The sequence below is a fragment of the Herpailurus yagouaroundi genome, unplaced genomic scaffold, assembly GCF_014898765.1.
Source record: "Herpailurus yagouaroundi ecotype Mexico unplaced genomic scaffold, PumYag 140, whole genome shotgun sequence".
Taxonomy (NCBI): domain Eukaryota; kingdom Metazoa; phylum Chordata; class Mammalia; order Carnivora; family Felidae; genus Herpailurus; species Herpailurus yagouaroundi.
The window spans coordinates 81,589,307-81,611,894 of NW_024412395.1; the positions used below are offsets into that span (position 1 = coordinate 81,589,307).

At 38.0% G+C, this 22,588-nt stretch overlaps 1 protein-coding gene and 1 pseudogene across 6 annotated transcripts in view; both read right to left on the reverse strand.

The window, feature by feature from the left end:
* The window catches only part of ICA1L (islet cell autoantigen 1 like), a 94,504-nt gene that overhangs the window by 28,714 nt on the left and 43,202 nt on the right, over positions 1-22,588 (reverse strand). For 5 of the 6 annotated variants that reach the window (XM_040475891.1, XM_040475894.1, XM_040475890.1 and 2 more), the window contains exon 11: positions 4,680-4,934. In XM_040475891.1, coding sequence (XP_040331825.1) covers positions 4,680-4,934 — 255 coding nt within the window. Of the gene's footprint in view, positions 1-4,679; positions 4,935-14,288; positions 14,364-22,588 lie in introns of all 6 variants that reach the window. The other variant, XM_040475895.1, reaches the window with a different exon arrangement.
* Positions 1,407-1,510, reverse strand: LOC121031187 (uncharacterized; annotated as a pseudogene).

Sequence of the window (22,588 nt, forward strand, 5' to 3'; positions counted from 1 at the left end):
TTTTTTTTTTTTTTCCCATTCATTCTTTAGTACGGTGTTCTTTAACCTCCATGCTTTTGGAGGTTTTCCAGATTTTTTCCTGTGGTTGATTTCAAGCTTCATAGCATTGTGGTCTGAAAGTATGCATGGTATGATCTCAATTCTTGTATACTTATGAAGGGCTGTTTTGTGACCCAGTATGTGATCTGTCTTGGAGAATGTTCCATGTGCACTCGAGAAGAAAGTATATTCTGTTGCTGGGATGCAGAATTCTAAACTTATCTGTTAAGTCCATCTGATCCAATGTATCATTCAGGGCCCTTGTTTCTTTATTGATCCTGTGTCTAGAAGATCTATCCATTGTTGTAAGTGGAGTATTAACATCCCCTGCAATTACCACATTCTTGTCAATAAGGTTGCTTATGTTTGTGAGTAATTGTTTTATATATTTGGGGGCTCCCGTATTTGGCACATAGACATTTATAATTGTTAGCTCTTCCTGATGGATAGACTGTGTAATTATTATATAATGCCCTTTTTCATCTCTTGTTACAGCCTTTAATTTAAAGTCTACTTTGTCTGATATAAGTATGGCTACTCCAGCTTTCTTTTGACTTCCAGGAGCATGATAGATAGTTCTCCATCCCCTCACTTTCAATCTGAAGGTGTCTTCAGGTCTAAAATGAGGCTCTTGTAGACAGCAAATAGATGGGTCTTGGGTTTTTTTAATCCATTCTGATACCCTATGTCTTTTGGTTGGAGCATTTAGTCCATTTACATTCAGTATTATTGAAAGATACGGGTTTAGAGTTATTTTGATGTCTGTAGGTTACATGCTTGTAGTGATGTCTCTGGTACTTTGTGGTCCTTGCAACATTTCACTCACAGAATCCCCCATAGGATCTCTTGTAGGGCTAGTTTCATGGTGATGAATTCCTTGTTTTTGTTTGTTTGGGAAAACCTTTCTCTCTCCTTCTATTCTGAATGACAGACTTGCTGGATAAAGGATTCTCAGCTGCATATTTTTTCTGTTCGTCACATTGAAGATTTCCTGCCATTCCTTTCTGGCCTGCCAAGTTTCAGTAGATAGGTCTGTCTGTCACTAGTCTTATCGGTCTCCCTTTATATGTTAGAGGGTGTTTATCCCTAGCTGCTTTCAGAATTTTCTCTTTATCCTTGTATTTTGCCAGTTTCACTATGATATGTCGTTCAGATCGATTCAAGTTACGTCTGAAGGGAGTTCTCTGTGCCTCTTGGATTTCAATGCCTTTTTCCTTCCCCAGATCAGGGACGTTCTCAGCTATGATTTGTTGAAGTATACCTTCAGCCCCTTTCTCTCTCTCTCTCCCTCTTCTGGAATTCCTATTATACAGATATTGTTATGCTTGATTGCATCACTTAGTTCTCTAATTCTCCCCTCATACTCCTGGATTTTTTTTATCTTTTTCTCAGATTTCTCCTTTTCCCTAATTTTATCTTCTGATAAGAACAGATACTACACTTGATCTTAGCCAAAAGGCCGAGAAGCGATTCCATAATTTTATCTTCTAATTCACCTATTCTCTCCTCTGCCTCTTCAATCTGAGCTGTGGCCGCCTCCATTTTATTTTGCACCTCATTTAGCATTTTTAATTCATCATTACTATTTTTTGGTCCCTTGATCTCTGTAGCAAGAGATCCTCTATGTCCTCTATGCTTTTTTAAATCCTAGCGATTAATTTTATGACTATTATTCTAAATTCATGGTCTGTTATATTGTTTAAACCGTTTTTGATCAATTCATTAGCTGCCGCTACTTCCTGGAGTTTCTTCTGAGGAGAATTCTTCTGTTTCGTCATTTTGGATTGTCCCTGGGGTGGTGCCAAACTGCAGGGCACTTCCCCTGTGCTGTCTGGAGTAACTTGTGTTGGTGGGCGGGGCTGAAGTCAGACCCAATGTCTGTCCCCAGCCCACTGCTGGGGCCACAATCAGACCGGTGTGTGCCTTATCTTCCCCTTTCCCAGGGGCAGGACTCACTGTGGAGTGGTGTGGTCCCTGTCTGGGCTGCTTGCACATTGCCAGGCTTGTGGAGCTGCTTTGATGGGATCTGGCGTATTAGCCAGGGTGGATCCGCAAGGTGCACAGGGGCGGGAGGGGCAGGCTTAGCTCACTTTGCTGAGGGTGGTCCCCTGCAGGAGGGGCCCTGCAGCACCAGGAGGGAGGCAGACCCTCAGAGGGATGGATCCACAGAAGCACGGCACTGGGTGTTTGTGAGGTGCAAGGAAGTTTGGTGACAGGAACTGGTTCCCTTTGGGATTTCGGCTGGGGGAAGGGAGAGGGATATGACGCTGGCCAGCGCTTTGTTGCCCACCGCTGAGTTGATCTCTGTCTTCCAGGGCTCAACACCTCTCCCTCCTGGTGTCCTCTTGCCCTCCCAATGTCCAAGCAGTCCCAATGTTGACTTATAACATTCCAGATGTTAAGTCCTGCTGGCTGTCAAAACTCATGCAGTCCAGCCCCTCCACTTTTGGAAGCCAGAATGGGGGCTTTGCCTTGCTGGGTGGGCTGCCCCTCCACCCCTCCCCCGGCTCCCTCCCACCAGTCTGTGTAGTGCGCACCGCCTCTCAGCCCTTCCTACCCTCTTCTGTCAGCCTCTTGTCTACACTTGGCTCTGGAGAGTCTGTCCTGCCAGTCTTCTGGTGGTTTTCTGGGTTATTTAGGCAGATGTGGGTGGAATCTAAGTGATCAGCAGGACACAGTGAGCCCAGCATCCTCCTACGCTGCCATCTTCTCCCCTATTCTCCTTAGTTTAGTTTTTTCATGTTTATTTTTGAGAGAGAGAGAAACAATGTGAGTGTGTATGCATGCACAAGCAGGGGAAGAGCAAAGAAAGAGAGGGACAGAGGATCTAAAGTGGGGTCTGTGCTGACAACCAAGAGATTGTAACCTGAGCCAAAGTCCAACACTTAGCCTACTGAGCCACCCATGCACCTCTATTTTATTTTAAGTAGGCTCTATGCCCAATGTGGGGTTTCAACTTATGACCCTGAGACCAAGAGTCAAATGCTCTAGCAATTGAGGCAGCCAGGCTCCCCTGATATTTATTTTATTTATTGAGCTAACTTTATGCTGCTGTCATAGAAAGGACAAAGATAAATCACCATACAGATTGTGTCCTTGAAATACTTGCAGGCTGGACAAAGTATGATGGTGTTGCAGACACAGTATGAACAAAGTATTTTAATACAAAGTACAATGCATTAAGACACTGTTAGGTGCTGTGAACCATTTTCTCAAGGATAAAATCTACTAGGGGGTGAAAGATAGGGACAGAAGGCAAGATGAACTATGATTACAGCCATGAAAACATATAAAGCACTATGCGAGGCCAGAGGTGGCAGAAACCACTCCACTGGACAGTACTGAAGAAGTATTCAAGGGTTGGTTGGCCACCATGGAGAAAATGCTGGACTGGGAACCTAAAACACAGGCTCAAGCCTATGCTTTATTACTGAACATCATAAGTCAAAGCAGCAACACAAGCAGTGATGTCTCAGAGGGATCTAATAATAGTCAATACATTTACAGAAAATGCAAAGGATTGTGGGTGCCTGGGTCTCAGTTAAGTCTCTAACTCTTGGTTTTGGCTCAGGCCATGATCTCATGGTTTCGTGAGTTTGAGCCCCATTTTGGGCTCTGTGCTGACAGTGTGGAGCCTGCTTGGGATTCTCTGTTTCCCTCTCTCTCAGCCCCTCCCCAACTCATGTTCTCTCTTAAATGAATGAATGAATGAATGAATGAATGAATGAATGAATAAATAAATTTAGAAAAGAACATATAAGTATTTTGAAGTAAGGTAAGAGAATAGAGTGGAAATGTAGGCACGGGTTTTACCCTAGAGCCCATGGTCCTTCATTTTAATGTAAGCAGGGTGCTGACATCAGAATCTGCTTCTTGGAGAAAGAACTCTTCCATGAAAGCATGGAAGATGACCTGGGGTTTGGGAGGTCTGGTAGGAGGACTCTTACAGCAGCCCAGAAAACCAAACAAGGCTCTAAATGCTTCTGATAATAGAGGAAGAAAGGAGAAGCATGAAATTGGAGACATATTTTAGAAATAGGATTGACAGCACTTAGCAATATATATGGAAGTGGGGAGCAAAATGACTCCCAAGGTGCTAGGTTGATTACACGTTCCTGGGACAGCAGGTCAGTAGAGGGAGTCCCTGACATAAACACAAAGAAGAGGGCCCTTTCCTCAGGAAAACACCCTTCCCCAGCTTTCTACCACAACCCTCCAGTCCTGCTGCCTTGCCCAGGAGTTGCCAGGATCTACTCTAAACCCACAGGAAGAGAACACACCAAGCTTTGCTAGATGGAAGAAACAATATGACCTGCCATAAGTAGGGATAACTTAGCAGGTCAAGAGTTTAAAATAAGACACTGATTTTCTATGTTGAGATGACATCTGGGAAAGTCAATGCAGAAAATGTGGGGTTTGGTGGAGGTGGGAGGAAAGCAGCCCTTTTTTCAGTCTTACTGATATACTCCAGTAGTAATATTTCTTATTTTTTTCAGTTGATGCGTATGATTGCAGATTTTATCTAGTAGTACTAAAGTTAAAATCAATATCTTTGTTGATTTTAGCATCCACATGCACATAGTTTTGCTTCACAAGGATAAAATAAGTTATGGGTGTCCAAATGTTTCATAGACACTTACTGTTGAAAGCTCCAACAGCATGAAGGCCAAGATCAAAGAGCTGTGAAGGAAGGAATCGTGAAGAATGAGCAAGAGGCTCAGACCCCACAGAAGGCTCCTGGAATGTGAGGCTGGTGCCGGGGCTCCCAAAGGCAGTCTGGCATTCTTGGGTAAATTCACTAGTACTTGAAGAACCAGGACTTAGCAGGTTGTTCAGAAATGAGAATTCCTTCTCAAAATCATCTTCCAGTGAATCAACAGGTAAATCTTTTGCAACTGTTGAATGAAAATAAAAACAGAATGGCTCTTTTCTTTTTGAGGAAATGAGAGTAAAATGTAGGGCAAATCAAATTTGGTTCACTGTTCTTATACATTAACATAATTTTTTAACAAAATTTTAGTGAACAATTAAATTGACTGGAAGTTTACATGAAATTATTTGTAATTGGGTAGGCTATAGATCAAAATGACCACATTTCACAATGAAGATACAATAGTTATGAATATCTAAGTGTGAAATAATGAAGCAGCCACTATTTAGGGCAGAAACTACAGGGGATGCAAGAAGTAGAAACAAATTAATGATCACAGAATTTAATTATTTAATTAATTACTCTCAGTAAAAAACAGTAGACTTTAATATACCACTCTCAGTAAAAAATATGCCCAAAAGGTAAAAGTAAAGATATAAAAAATCTAAACAGAGTAATCACTAAGATAGGTTTTGTAAATAAACCTAACAGAAAATACACTTGGACTGCCTGGCTGGCTCAGTCAGTAGAGTGTGTGACTCTTGATCTCAGGGTTGTGGGTCTGAGCTCCACAGTGAGTGTGGAGATTACTTAAAATAAAATCTTAAAAAAAATGAAAAAGAAAATATATTTTCCTCTCAAGCACACATTGAAAATTCACCAAAATTATACTAAAGCAAACACATAAAAATCAATGAGTTTCTTAAAGTGGAAATACTACAAACAACATCCAAGAAAGTGAAGTAATTTAAAAAATGAAACTGAAGGGGCGCCTGGGTGGCGCAGTCGGTTAAGCGTCCGACTTCAGCCAGGTCACGATCTCGCGGTCCGTGAGTTCGAGCCCCGCGTCAGGCTCTGGGCTGATGGCTCAGAGCCTGGAGCCTGTTTCCGATTCTGTGTCTCCCTCTCTCTCTGCCCCTCCCCCGTTCATGCTCTGTCTCTCTCTGTCCCAAAAATAAATAAACGTTGAAAAAAAAAATTAAAAAAAAAATGAAACTGAAAAACTAAAAGGCTCTTCCACTTGTAAATTTAAATACATTCTATTAAACAACTATTGGTTGAAAGGGCAATGGAATTTCTGAAAAATAATAATAAAAAAGACATTTCATGTTATAATCCATGGATACTTAAATAGCAATTAACAGAGAAAAAATAATCCTGAACACCTTTACTGATAAAAATGAAAAAGGCTTCCAGCATGATAGAGTGGGGAAGTCTATGGACAGGCATACCAGTTTTTAAATAACTGGTGAAAAATGTTTAAAAAACAATCATTAAAGTCTCTAGAAATTGTTCCAAGGACACACATCAAATGAGGAAACACCTACTCAAGAAAATCTATTAAAATTCAGACTATGGTATGTGAACTAAGAACCATTCCCTTCCCAGTTAAGCAAGATGGAAATTCCACTCTCACCCTGTGTAGCCAAGAACATAGGGCTCCTGCTCCCACAAGTCTCAGTCAAGAGTTATGTTCCCAGGAGGGGCAGGGTATCAGCATTTCATATCCTGTCCTCACTTACCTATTGGCTAAGTCTGGACAGTACAATCAGAAGGTGCAAGCTCCCATTTCCCACCCAGATAACAAGACCCCAGTCATAAGATTGAGACTATGATTTGGGTGTGGCATGCTGAGAATACAGGAGCCCTGGGTCATGTGACCCTGCTCATAATGTGGTAGTTTCATTCAGGAAAAGGCAGGCCAAAAAGACCTGAGATTACCATCACCCTCCTCACTTAGTACTCAGCTCCCAGAGCAAGGATCTTATACAGAAACATGTCATTGTTTTCATTCCCAGATAAAGCCCTAACTTAGAGATTTTGCCTGGAGAGAGAAGCAGACTATGAAATAGCTCCAAATCTTGTCCCAAATAACTGACTTCCTTTGCAACAGAGTACAGAGAAATTCAAGCCTAAGGATACTCCCCAGAACAGTGAAGGCTGTGGTGAAAAGCAATTGGGAAGAGACTGGAAGACTCATTGGACATACAGGCTAAAATGTAGGCCAACTAGTTTGCCTGAAAGAATCAGGGAAAAAGCCAATGGGGACGAGCCTACCTAGGTAGGGTAAGAATAAATCTCAGTGACCTTGGAAAATATCCTCTCACAGGAGTCCAAATTTTATTGGTTTTGTTTGTAGAACAATTTATGATCCAGAGCATTCTTAAAAATAATAAAGCAATGATACGGAAATTAGTGGTGTTTAACAGCTGGGTGTGATCAGGGAAAGGGACTGTCAAGGAGAATCCTTACCAAAACAAACTGTCATCCTAGGGTGACTGTGGGTAAACCTAATTCTGTATCCCTGTTCCACTGTTGGGAGCTGAGGGCCTGGGGAAGGGAGGATAGATTTCACCAAAATAATCCAGCCTGTCACTAAAGAAATAAAGCAAGCAAATAATAACAACAAGCCCCAAAGGAGAAGACCAGTAGCCAAAGTTGCTAAAATGTATTATCTAAAATGTCTAGTTTCCAACAAAAAACAGTAAGGTAGGCCAAAACAAACAATAAATAGTAAAGTATGACCAAACAATGGCAAGAAGGCAGGAACTCAAACTGCCTGTGAGAGCAAACCAAATGTCATATTAACAGGCAAAACCTTCAAAGCAACCCTTATAAACACATTTAAAGAACTAAAAGACAGTATGATTAAAGTAAAGGAAGTGTGTTCATAGATAGGGTAATTAACTAGATGGAGAGAATCCTCTCACAAGGTAAACATTATATCAGCACACTTCAAACATCTTACAACTTTATCAATTTTACCTCAGTAAAGCTGAAAAATTTGTTAAAGCAATCTTTAAAAAGCAAAGGAAGGTGTTGTGACAATACTGTATCAAATAGAGAGTATCAATAAAGAGTCAGAAATTACAAAAAAGAACCTAATAGAAATTCTGAAGTTGAAAAGTACAGTAACTGGGGCATGTGAGTGGCTCAGTCAGTTAAGTGTCCGACTCTTGATTTCAGCTCAGGTGATGATCTCATGGTTCATGGGATCGAGCCCCATGTCAGGCTCTGCACTGGCAGTGTGGAGCTCTCTTGGGATTCTCTCTCATCTCTGCCCCTTCCCTGCTTGCATGTGCACGCTCTCTTTCTCAAAATAAATAAACTTAAAAAAAATTTGTTTTAAAAGTACAATAACTGAGGGGCACCTGGGTGGCTCAGTCAGTTGGGCATCCAACTTCAGCTCAGGACATGATTTCACGGTCCGTGAGTCTGAGCCCCACATTGGGCTCTGTGCTGACAGCTCAGAGCCTGGAGCTTGCTTCTGATTCTATGTCTCTGTCTCTGCCCCTCCCCCACTCACGCTGTGTCTGTCTCTCTCTCTCAACAATATATAAACATTAAAAAACTTAAAAAAAAAAAGTACAATAACTGAAATGAAAAATTCGCTGGTGAGGATCACCAGTAGATCTGAACTAGCATAAGAAAGAATTAGCTAACTTTAAGATAGACTGACAATGGGGCGCCTGGGTGGCGCAGTCGGTTAAGCGTCCGACTTCAGCCAGGTCACGATCTCGCGCTTCGTGAGTTCGAGCCCCGCGTCGGGCTCTGGGCTGGTGGCTCGGAGCCTGGAGCCTGTTTCCAATTCTGTGTCTCCCTCTCTCTCTGCCCCTCCCCCGTTCATGCTCTGTCTCTCTCTGTCCCAAAAATAAATAAAAACGTTGAAAAAAAAATAAAAAAAAAAAAAAGATAGACTGACAGCTTATGCAACCCAAAGAACTGAGAAAAGAAAAAAGAATGAAGAAAAATGCACAGTATCTAAGTGAAATGGCGGGCCAACATCAGAAGTTAAGAGTTTCAATAAGTTTCAATTGAATTATTCAATAATTCAATAAGAGTTTCAATTTGAAACAATAAGAGTTTCAAAAAGATGGCGGGGTAGAATTTGAAGAAATAATGGACAAAATGTCCCAAATTTGTTGAAAACATCAATGTACTCATCCAACAAGCTTAATAAAACCCAAGTAGAATCAATGTAAAGAGATCCATATCTAGATACTTCATAAGCAAACCACTGAAAGCCAATGATAAGGAAAAAATCTCCACATTCACAGACTGGAAGGAACAATATTGTCCAGATAGCAATCAACTCCAACTGATGTATGAATTCAACATGATGATTGTAAAATCTATATGGAAATGCAAACAAGTTAGAATAGCCAAAACAATTTTGAAAAAAAACCCAATGCTGTAGGGGCGCCTGGGTGGCTCAGTCGGTTAAGCGTCCGACTGCAGCTAAGGTCATGATCTCGCGGTTTGTGAATTCGAGCCCCACCGTGAGGCTCTGTGCTGACAGCCTGGAGCCTGCTTCCAATTCTGTGTCTCCCTCTCTCTCTGCCCCTCCCCCGCTCATGCTCTGTCTCTCTCAAAAATAAATAAATTTAAAAAAAAAGAACAATGCTGTAGGACTTATACTACTTAATTTCAAAATTTACTATAAAGCCACAGTAATCAAGACAGTAGGGTACTGACCAAGGTTAGGTATATAGATCAGTGGAACAGAAACTAGAATCCAGAAACACACCCTTACATTTTTTTTGGTCACTTGATTTTAACAAAAATGCCAAGAAAATACAGTGAATAAAGGAATATCTTTTCAATAAATGGTACTAGTACAAGTAGATATACATATGCAATAAACAAAAACAAAAATAAACCTTACCTACCTCACACAATACATTAACTCAAAATGATCATAGTCCCACAGGTAAGAGTTAAAATTACAAAACTTCAAGAATACATAAGAGAAAATCTTTGTAATCTTGGGTAGGGAGATCTAGATGTGATACCAAAAGAACAACCCATAGAAGAAAAAAAATGTTAAGTTGAACTTCATAAAATTTAAAAAAATTTGTGTTTCAAGAGGCAAAATTGAGAAAATAAGATGACTGGAATATTTACAAGTCCTATGTCTGACAACTTGTATGAAGAATAATCGTGCAATTTAATTATAAGGTAAATAACCCAATTAAAAAATTGGCAATAGATCTTAACAGATTTGTCAACAAAGATATACGAATGGCCAATAAACACAGGAAAAGATACTCAACATCATAAGTCACTAGGGAAATGCAAATTAAAGCCACAAATTAAAAGCGCTAGAATGTACATGATTAAGAAGATAATACCAAATGTTGACAAAGATGTGGAGAAACTAGACCCCTCATACTTTGCTAGTGGGAATGAAATAGTAGTAGAGCCATTTTGCAAAACCATTTAGCAGTTCCTCAGAAAGATAAAGTCAAATTTGCCACATAACCTAGCAGTTCCATTTCTAGGGATCTAACCAATAAAAATAAATCTTATGTCCATACTAGGAGAAGTACTTGAATGTTCACAGCAACAGAATTACAACAGCCAAAAACTGTAAACAGTCCAAATGTCCATCAACTGATAAATGGATAAATATAATGTGGTATATCCATACAATGGAATACATTCATAAATAAAAAGTAATAAACTATAGTTAGCAAAATGTGGTGTATACATATAATGGAGTATTATTCAGACTTGTAAAGGAAGAAAATTCTGCAATATACCACAACATGAAATGGATCTTGAGGACATTATGCTAAGTGAAATAAGCCAGCCACAAAAGGACAAATACTATATGATTCCACTTACATGAGGTACTTGGAATAGTCAAAATCATAGAGAACAAAGGAGAATGTTGGGTGTTAGGGGCAGAGGTGGGGGAATGGGTAATTATCATTTAATGGATACAGACTTTCAGTTTTATAATGAAAAAAGTTAGAGATGGATGGTGGTGATGGTTGCACAATTTAATACCAGTATACACTTAAAACAGGTAGGATAGTAAATTTTATGTGTATTTTTCAATAAAACAATTAAGGGGGGGGGAGTAATGAACTACTGCTATTTGCAACAACATGGATGAATCTAGAAAAACATTAGGCTTAATGGCAGACATAAAAAGCCAGACACAAAAGGCGAACTTTTGTACAATTTCAGTCCAGGAAAGGGAAATTTAGAGAGACAGAAATCAGATTAGTAATTTTCTAGGACAGAGTGGGAGCAAGGATTATAAACAAGTACAAGAGGCTTTTGGGAAATATTCTAATATTCACTGAGGTGATAACATGCACAACTCTATAAATTTATGAAAAATCATAGAATCTTACACTCAGAATTGGTAATTTTTAGGTATTTAACTTACACCTCAATAAAGCTGTTAAAAATCAAGATTTTATACAAATCTATACAAATATCTGACAATCTAGACAAAACAAATAATTTGAGAAAAATATAATTTGCTGAAATTGATTTTAGTACATATAGAAAGGTTAAACAGAACAATTTCCATTGAGAAGAAAACACAAAAAATGCACCAGGCCTAAATGTCTTCACAGGGAAATCAACTGCAATGCAGAATTAGTAAATAAAATATCAACAGATTAATGCACAATGACAAAGCTGGACTTATAACTGGAATGCAAAGATGGTGTAGTATCAGGAAACCTATTAATATAATTTATCATATTAATACATTTAAGAAAAAAATCAAATAACTGCTGGCATAGATATGGAAAAAGCTGTTGGAAAAATTCAACAACCATTCCTAATAAAACTCTTAAGAAATTAGGAGTGTATAGATACTTTCTTTTTTTCTAAGTTTATTAATTTTGAGAGAGAGAGAGACAAGGAGAGAGAGACAGAATCCCAAGCAAGCTCTGTGTTGTAAGCGCAGAGCCCAACATGGGACCCAATCTCATGAACCATGAGATCATGACCTGAGCTGAAATCTAGAGTTGGACGCTTAACAGACTGAGCCATCCAGGCACCCCGTGGATACTTCTTTAACGTCACAAAATCTATAGCTCATTTCAAAAGCCAACATCTTAATTAATTCAGAAACATTACAGGAACTTCCACTAAAATTAGGAAATGCCCACTAATATTCAACTGGTTCTGGAGGTAGTAACCAATGCAATTAAACAAAAGAAATCAATTACAGTAACAAGAACTGGTAAAGAAAAAACAGGATTATATCTATTTGCAGATGACATGATGGTATACCTGGAAAACGCTAGAAAATCAATGATAAAACTAACTCAAACTATAAGAAAATTCTAGGTAGCAACATATAATATTAACATACAAAAAGTCAATAGAATTTTGGGGCACCTGGGTGGCTCAGTCTGTTAAGCTCTAACTCTTTGATTTCCACTCAGATCATGATCTCACAGTTGTAAGAGAGAGGCCCATGTTGGGCTCCATGCTGAGTGTGGAGACTGCGTAAGATTCCCTTTCTCTCTCTCCCTCTGTCCCTCCCCAGCTTCTGCTCTCAGTCTCAAAAAATAGACAGATAAATAAATATCAGAAGTTTAAAAAAATCAACAGCATTTATTTATATACACAAATTAATAACCAGTTAAAAATATAATGGAAAGGGGTACCTGGCTGGCTTAGTTAGTAGAGCATGTGACTCTTGATCTCAAGGTCATAAGTTCAAGCCCAACATTGGGCATAAAGATTATTTATACACACACACACACACACACACACATACACGTATATGTAATGGAAAAGAAAACCTCACTTACAGTGACAGCAAACAAGATAAAATACTGAGAAAAAACAAAACTGTTCAAAACCTATATTTAAAAAAACCTGTATATAAAAGATACACAAGAAAATTTTAACAAATAGGAAAAATGTCCCTTGTTTCTGGTTAGGATGTCTCAGCACCATCAAGCTGTCAGTTTTTCACATTTAATATAATCACAATAAAAGGAATAATGGGTTTTATGCAGCTGGACAACATGATATAAAATTTATATTGTGGGGCGCCTGGGTGGCGCAGTCGGTTAGGCGTCCGGCTTCAGCCAGGTCACGATCTCGCGGTCCGGGAGTTCAAGCCCCGCGTCAGGCTCTGGGCTGATGGCTCGGAGCCTGGAGCCTGTTTCCGATTCTGTGTCTCCCTCTCTCTCTGCCCCTCCCCCGTTCATGCTCTGTCTCTCTCTGTCCCAAAAATAAAACAAACGTTGAAAAAAAATTTAAAAAAAAAATAAATAAAATAAAATAAAATTTATATTGAGGGGCACCTGGGTGGCACCTGGATGCTCAGCTCAGTTGAGCATCCGACTTCAGCTCAGGTCATGATCTCACAGCTCGTGAGTTCAAGCCCCGCGTTGGGCTCTGTGCTAACAGCTCAGAGGCTGGAGCCTGCTTCGGATTCTGTGTCTCCCTCTCTCTCTACCCCACCCCTGCTCACACTCTGTCTCTCTCTCTCTCTCAAAAAATAAACATTAAAAATTTTTTTTAATTTATATTGAAAAATAAACATGCAAGAATAGCTAAGAAAATAATTAAAAGGATACTAGCCCTACCAGATATAAAAACACAAAAGAAAATTTCAATAATTAAAACCACATGGCATTGGTACATGCACACATCAATAAAATACAAATAAAGTCCAGAAACAGACCTAAATACAAACAGAAACCTAGTATATGATTGGAAGTTATCTCAAATTACTGTGGCAAAGATGGCATTAAAAAAAAATGATATAAAAGGATGGCCACTTATAAAAGATAACATTTAATCCACTGCTAATACCATATGGCTAAATAAACTCCAAATGAATTGGAGGTCTAAATGTGGGGGCACCTGGGTGGCTCAGTCGGTTAAGTGTCTGACTCTTGATTTTGGTTCAGGTCATGATCTCAAGGTTCGTGAGATCAAGCCCTGAGTCTGGCTCTGTGCTGACAGTGCAGAATCTGCTTGGGATTCTCTTTCTCTCTCTGTCTGCCCCTCCCCACACTCATGCTCGCTCCCTCTCTCTCTCCTCTCTCTCTCAAAATAAATAAACATTAATAAAATAAATAAATGTAAAAAATAAAAGTACACGAATACTAGAAGACACCATCAATGAATTTTTCTAACCTGATTCTTCATATGACAAAAATCAAATCCAATAAAAGAAAAGACTGATAAATTTGACTACACTAAATTATTTTTAAAAATTTATAAGGCAAGAAACAACTACATGAAAAGTCAAAAGACAAATGACAAAACGGGAGAAAATATCTGCAACATAACTGCTTGGGGAAGATATTCAAGGTAGTTTCTACTGAGTGTCCACAACTGCTGGATAGCGGAGGTACACTAGACCATAAGATAGACATGGTCCTCACAGTTTCACAGATACATCTGGACAAGGGCCCAAACATACAAAACAAATAATGACTTCAGTTCCACTTCAGTGTGCTACAAAGTAGAAGCACAGGTATTGGATTCCTGTATAGAGAGACCTATACAGGTTTTAATGTTGAGGAATTAAGTATTAAATTAAAAGTAAAGAATTTTAAATAACACATTATCCATTTATATGATGAAATTATAATTTCTTAACCATTTTCAGAGTTAGAAAACTGAGGTGCTCCAAATTCTCTTATTTGATAATGTTTTTCCTTGTGATCTTTGGCTGCTGAAACAAAAGCACATAAAAGGTAAGTTGAACAAGGAGAAATTTAGCATGCTTATTTACTGTAATATTTTGTAATTATTGGTTTAAGTGTTCAATTGGCCAAATCAGTTTATAATATATATAAAAGGGAGATGTAAAAATTTAAAGAGCCATATATAAAGATTACATTTGTGTGTGTGTGTATGTGTGTATACATGTATATATGTGGGTACATATGTATATATGCACATACACACACACAGATGGTTCCCTACTTACAATGGTTTGACTTACTATTTTCTGACTTTATGATGATGCAAAAGAGATACACATTCAATAGAAACTGTGCTTCAAATGCTGAATTTAATATTTTCCCCGGGCTAGTGATATGCAATACAATATTCTCTTACGATTCTGGGCAGCAGCAACAAGCCACAAATCCCAGTCAGCCATGTGATCACAGGGTAAACAACTGATACACTTACAAACTTCTGTACCCATAAAACCATTCTGTTTTCAGTTTCAGTACAGTATTCAATAAATTACATGAGATATTCAACACTATTATAAAATAGGCTTTGCGTTAGATCATTTTGCCCACCTGTAGGCTAAAGTAAATGTTCTGAGCACATTTAAGGTAGGCCAGGATGAGCTATGATGTTCAGTATGTTCAATGTATTAAATGTATTTTGACTTACATTTTTTTGGGTATAGAAGAGAACATACATTTTTGATTTTTTGATTTTTAAAAATGTTTTAATTTATTTTTTATTTTAATTCCAGTATAGTTAACATACAGTGCTATATTAGTTTCAGTGTTCAGCTTACAGTATTTTCAATTTATGATGGGTTTATCAGGATGTAACTACACCTAAAGTTAAGAAAGATCTGTAACACAATAGATACAACTTATATATATATAAATATATATATATACTGTATATGTGTATGTATGTAACATGTGTATATACATATTATATGTATATGTATGTATACACCTATACATACGTGGCTCTGTGCTGACAGTGCAGAATCTGCTTGGGATTCTCTTTCCATCTCTCTCTGCCCCTCCCCACACTCATGCTCGCTCTCTCTTTCTCTCAAAATAAATATTAACAAAATAAATAAATGTAAAAAATAAAAGTACACAAATACTAGAAGACAGCATCAATGATTTTTTCTAACCTGAGTTTTGCATATGACAAAAATCAAGATCCAATAAAAGAAAAGACTGATAAATTTGACTACATTAAATTATTTTTTAATGTAATTGTAATAATTGTAACTATTCAGGTCCTTTGTTATATCTATGTTCCCTTGAAAGTTAAAAGTTTTCACATTCCATGTAAATTGGTATAGCCATTATAAGGAAAACAGTATGAGTATCTCCATATTAAAAACAGAACCACCATATGATCCAGCAATGCCACTTCTGGCTATTTATCTGAAAACAAACAAATAAACAACTATCTTGAAGAGATACATGCATCCCATGTTCATTTTGGCATTATTTACAATAACTAAGATATGGAAACGACCTAAGTGTCCATTAATGGATGAATGGGCAAAGAAAATGTGAGATATATCTATATACATATACATAGATATATACACACACATACATGTACATATGTACATATATACGTACAGGTATGTATGTATATACATACACAATGGAGTATTAATCAGCCATTTAAAAAAAGAATGAAATCTTGCCATTTGCAACAACATGGATAGACCTTGAGGGAATTATACTAAGTGAAATATGACAGAGAAGACATTTCCTGTATGATCTCACTTATTTGTGGAATTTAAAAAACAAGGAATGGGGGCACCTGGGTGGCTCAGTTGGTTAAGTGTTTGGCTCAGGTCACGATCTCACAGTTCGTGAGTTCAAGCCCCGCATCCGGCTCTGTGCTGACTGCTCAGAGCTTGAGGCCTGCTTTGAATTCTGTGTCTCCCTCTCTCTCTGCCCCTCCCCTGCTCACGTTCTCTCTTTCTCTCAAAAATGAACATTTACAAAATTTTATAAAAAAAAAAAAGGCAAACTAAAACCAAGCTCAAAGACCAGATTTGGAGGTTGCCAGAGGCAGGGGATGGGGGGGGGGTAAGCAAAATAGGTGACTAAAGTGGGGTCACCTGGGTGGTTCAGTAGGTTAAACATCTGACTCTTGACTTTGGCTCAGGATATGTCATGGACTGTGAGACTGAGCCCTGCTTCAGTCTCTGCACTGACAGCACAGAGCCTGCTTGGGATTCTTTCTCTCCCTCTCTCTCTGCCTTTCCCCCATTCATGCTCGCTCTCTCTCTCTCTCTCTCTCTCTCTCCCTCTCTCTCTCAAAATAAGTAAACATTTAAAAATAAATAAATAATAGGGATGTAATGTCTAGCATGGCAACTAGTTAATAATACTGTATTGCATATTTGAAAGTTGCTGAATGAATAAATCTTAAAATATCTTATCACAAGAAAAAATTTTTGTAACTATGTCTGGTGACATACGTTAACTAGACTTATTGTGGTGATCATTTCACAATATATACAAATATCAAATCATGCTGTGAATCTGAAACTAGTGTATCATTTATATATCAATTAATAAAAAAGTTTTCACATTCAAAAGCTTATTCCCTCCCTGGTGGACCTGTGTCTAATTCTGCATTCTCTGAAAGTCCATTTTATATTTTGTTCTGCCTGATTTCCATGTCTTTGCACAACAGATATTCACTTTATGTGCACAGTTGTAAGCAGCTTCTCCACATTCCTCACCTATAACAAAGTGAGAGTAGTAGTGATTTCATACCAAGAAAAAGATCAAACATATGTGCTAAAAGACAGCATACTCTTAAGGGGTTTTTTGAATGTTAAAAACCAGGGGCTCAATAAGTTAAGTGTTCAACTCCTGATTTTGGCTCAGTAATGATCTCATGGTTTCTTGAGTTCAAGCCCTACATTGGGCTCTGTGCCAAAAGCCAGAGCCTGCGTGGGATTCTCTGTCTCCCTCTCTCTGCCTGCGCTCTCTCTTTCTCTCTCAAAAATAAATAAACATTAAAAAAAATTAAATGGGAATGCAAGCTGGTGCAGTGACTCTGGAAAACAGTATGGAAGTTCCTCAAAAAACTAAAAATAGAACTACCCTACGACCCAGCAATTACACTACTAGGCATTTATCCAAGGGATACAGGTGTGCTGTTTTGAAGGGACACATGCACCCCCATATTGATAGCAGCACTATCAACAATAGCCAGAGTATGGAAAGAGCCCAAATGTCCATCGGTGGATGAATGGATAAAGATGATGTGGCATATATATATATACAATGGAGTATTACTCGGCAATCAAAAAGAATGAAATCTTGCCATTTGCAACTTCGTGGATGGAGCTAGAGGGTATTATGCTAAGCAAAATTAGTCAGAGAAAGACAATTATCATATGACTTCACTCACATGAGGACTTTAAGAGACAAAAGAAATGAACATAAGGGAAGAGAAGCAATAATAATATAAAAACAGGGAGGAGGACAAAACAGAAGAGACTCATAGAGAACAAACTGAGGGTTACTGGAGGGGTTGTGGAAGGGGGGATGGGCTAAATGGGTAAGGGGCACTAAGGAATCTACTCCTGAAATCATTGTTGCACTATATGCTAACTAATTTGAATGTAAATTTTAAAAAATAAAAAATAAAACAAGTTAAAAAAAAAAGACCCTACAAACCAAAGCTCTTCAGGCAGAAAAAAATTGTGTTTTTTTTTTTTAAAAACTATCTCCAAGTATGAGGTGTATATTGAGACAAATTATGCCCCATTATTAATTCAGGAGCCAGTTTCTCACATAATACACCTGTACCTCATTTGCAACCTAGTAAAAACAGAGACCAGAAACAAAAACAAAACCAATAACCAAACAAAAACAAAAAGCCCAAGATTTTGACATCTTCAACTATTATCAAGGGCATTTTTCAAAAAGATAAATGAAATGTAAATGTCTCCTATACACAACATGAATAGTGTTGCTGATGTATAGTGAGCTTAGAGGGTGGAATACATCTAAGGACAAGGTAGTAATATCTGTACTACACTCTTATAAAATTTGATGCTCAGTTTGGAAAACTCAAAAGAAAATAGAAAAAATTAAATCAACCAAAGTAATCAAAAGAAAAACAAAATCAAAAGAAAGGTGTAAGGAACTCAGGGTTATTTAGCAAAATATATAGAAGAAAACAAATACTAACAAAAATATAAACTAGTTAAGCTAAGCTAATGTCTTACAGAGGAAACTTTAAGCCAAGAAGTCTTATTAGGACAGAAAGGGTCATTATAATGATAACAGATTAATTCACTGAACAGATATAAGAATTCGAAATTTATATTCAACCATTACTTCAAAATCCTCAAAATATAAAAAATGAAAAACTATAGAGAGAATGAAAATCCACTTCAATAGCAGGGATTTCAAAACACATTTCCCAATTATTGATACATCAAATAAATTAAAAATTAGTAAAGATATAAAAGACTTAGAGCAGCACAAATAATAAGCTTGATGTAATAGACACACAGGCTTCTGCATTCAACAGTTAGAGAACACATATTCTTCTCAACCACATGGGATAATTAGAACATCTGGCTACTTTTTAGGCTATAGAGAGCATCCCAATAATTCAAAGAATCAGTATCACAAAGATACATTCTCTGACCATAATGAAATTAAGTTAAAAATCAATGACGGGGTGCCTGGGTGGTACAGTCGGTTAAGGGACCAACTTTGGCTTAGGTCGTGATCTCGCAGTTCATGGGTTCAAGCCCCATGTTAGGCTCTGTGTGGATAGCTCACAGCCTGGAGCCTGCTTCGGATTCTGTGTCTCCCTCTTTCTGCCCCTTCCCTGCTTGTGCTCACTCTCTCTCTCTCTTAAAAATAAACATAAAAGTTTTGTTTTTTTTAAATCAATGACAAAAAAAATAATTTCAATATCTCCTTAATTTGGCAATTTCAGAAACACAGCTTAAAATCACTCATGGCCATAGATCACAGAAGGTATCAGGAAAAGTTTAAAACAATTTAAATCAAATGATAATGAAAATACCATATATCAAAGTTTATGGACATCCATACGATAGATTAAGCAATAAAAAGGAAATACCAGCACAAATTATGTCAGTGATGAACTTCAAGAGTGTTACATGAAGTGAAGAAAGTCAAATACATATTACATGATTCTAGTAATATGAAATGTCCACAAAAGGCAAATTTATACAGAGAGAAAGTAGATTAGTTGTTGACTAGGAATGAGAATGGGTATTACAGCAAATGAATGTGAGGGATCTTATTAATGAGAGGATGAAAAGGTTCTAAAACTGACTTATAGAGATGGTTAAAACACTCAGTAGTAACTAAAAATTACCGAAGTGTACAACTGAATGAGTTTTATGATATATAAAATATACCTCATAAGGTTTTTTTTAAAAAAAAAACTTGTGGGATACAGAAAAAGGGAAATTTTAGCCTTAAAACACAAAAAAAATAATAAAAGAAAATAATAAAGAACTAAAATTAATGAAACAGAAAGAAAGATTCAATAGACAGGATTAACAAAACCAAAAGTTGATTTGTTGAAAGAATAAATAAACCTTTAGCAAAATTAATTAAGAAAAAAAGAAAAGGAACAAATAAACATTTGGAATTAAAAAGTGATATAACTACTGATACAGCAGGTTTTAAAAGATTAAATAATGCTACAAATGAATGTTAAAACGACACCAATATCCATTATATTTCATTTGGAACTTTAAAAAAAATGTTCTCTACCTGGGTACTGGATTATGTATACAGAAGTAGCTAACCTTTGGAACATACATTTGAAGCTATGTTAAATATATAATTCCATAATTATTATGGCTTCTTAAATTGTTTTTCAGTACGATCTGTATTTATGTGTACACTTAAAAATGCCTCTCACATGGAGCACCTGGGTGGCTCAGTCAGTTAAGTGTCAAACTCTTGGTCTCAGCTCAGGTCTTGATCTTGGGGTCATGAGTTCAAGCCCTGCATTGGGCTCTGTGCTGGACATGTAGCCTACTTTATATAAAAAAAAAAGTGCCTCTCATATTTACTGTCACCTATCCTGTGCTATGTAGTTTATAAATATTATCTCTAGCCCTAATGTCTCTGTAAGGTAGGAGTATATGACTCCTGTTTCAGATGAGAAAAATGAGGTATAAATGACCTGTTTTAAAAAGCCGACACTCAAACCCTGATTTTTCTGGCTCCAAAGCCACACTGATTGAATATATATGATTGTATATATAACATGTATTTATAAAAAAAAGAAAGAATATGAATTTAAATGTGAGGAAGAGCTTGAAACTTAATTATACAACTATGAAATAAATGTCTACATTAGAAGTCCTTATCTTAGAGGAAATAAAAATTCCCTTAAGAAAACAAGTAGACCCTCTGATTAGGTACTCCTAGAAAGCTAACTCACTGCTGAGCATAGCCTCCAGTCCCACATGACCAGGAAGCCTGCAATGAGACCCTGGGAAGTTGCAGGGCATATCCTATCACCCACCCACCCAGAGAAGCAAGTCAGCAGCACCCCCCAAGCTGGAAGCATAACCTGCAGCCTACCTCACTAGCAAGCTCTAATGGTAACCCTGGGGAACATCACGGCCCAGCTTACAGCACTGCTTAGCAGCAAACTCCAGTCTATAGCTCTGCCTGGCACTGAAGCCCAGCTGATGGCTATGCCCAATTGTTGAGTACAGCCTGCAGTCTCACCCAGGCAGGAAGACCAGTCAGTGACCATACCCTCTGTGAAGTAGAGCCTCAAGCCCTGCCCAGTGGAGTACAGCATGAGGCCCGCCCAGCTAGGAAGCATGGCTAGCAATCTTGCCCAACAGCAGAGCACAGCCACCATTCTGCCTTATTTAGAACTGAGCCTCTGCAGTCCTGCCTAATCACAAAGCACAGGCTGAGGCCACATCAGACCATGAAGCCCTGCCTGCAACCCTGCCTGAATGAAGAGACTGGGCAGTGGCACCATTTGGCCAAGGAGCATACCCAGTAACCTTGCCTGACCAGAGATGACTGTGAAACCCTGCTTAGTGACCCTGCCTGACCTCAGAGCACAGCCCTACCAGCCAACAGCACCGCTTAAACACACAATAGAGCCAGTGGGCGACCCCCACCTCAGCATGAACAGCAGCTTCACCTAGTCAGAGACAACAAACCATTATAATTATGTGGTCAAAAGTCAAAGATAGAATTTTGAAAGTAGCAAGAGATAAGTGACTTGTCACATATGAGGGAGCCCCTATAAGACTGTAAGCAGATTTTGAGGGAAAACTTTGTAGGTCAGGAGAGAGTGGTAGGATATATTCAAAATACTGAAAGGAAAAACTCAGCAAAGCACACTATACCCAGCAAAGCTCTCTTTCAGAAATGAAAGAGAGATAAAGCCCTTCCCAAAGAAATGGAAGCTGAGAAAGTTCATCACCACTAGACCTCCCTTACAAGGAAGGCTAAGGATAGTCTACAAACTGAAATGAGAGGATGTTAAATAAACCCCGTAAAACTGCATGAACGTATACAACTTGTTGGAAAGGGTAAATATATAATCAAAGTCACATTCTATAATATTGGAATACTGGTGCATAAATCAGTTTCAACTCTAGTTTTTTTTTTTTTTTTAATGTCTATTTATTTTTGAGAGAAGGGAGAGCACGTGTGCACGCACAAGTGTGAGTAGGGGAGGGGCAGAGAGAGGGAGACAGAATCCAAAGCAGGCTCCAGGCTCTGAGCTGTCAGCACAGAGCCGACATGGGGTTCGAACTCACAGACTAAGAGATCATGACCTGAGCGGAAGTCAGACACTTAACCGACCAGCCACCCAGGTGCCCCTTTCAACTCTAGTTTAAAAGTCAAAAATAAACCTTAAAAATAACTATAACTATAATAATTTGTTATTAGATACACAATGAAAAAGATGGAAATTATAATATTAGTAACCTAAAAGGTGAGGGAGAGAAATGCATAGAATTTCTATATGGTATTGAAGTTCTTATCAGCTTAAAATAGGATATTATTTCACGTAAGCATACAGAATGGAATATTTCCCAGCCATAAAAAAGAATGAAATCTTGCCATTCATGACAATACATGGGCCTAGAAGGTATTATTCTAAGTGAAACAAGTCAGACAGAGAAAGATAAATACCATACGATTTCCCTTATATGTGCAATCTAAA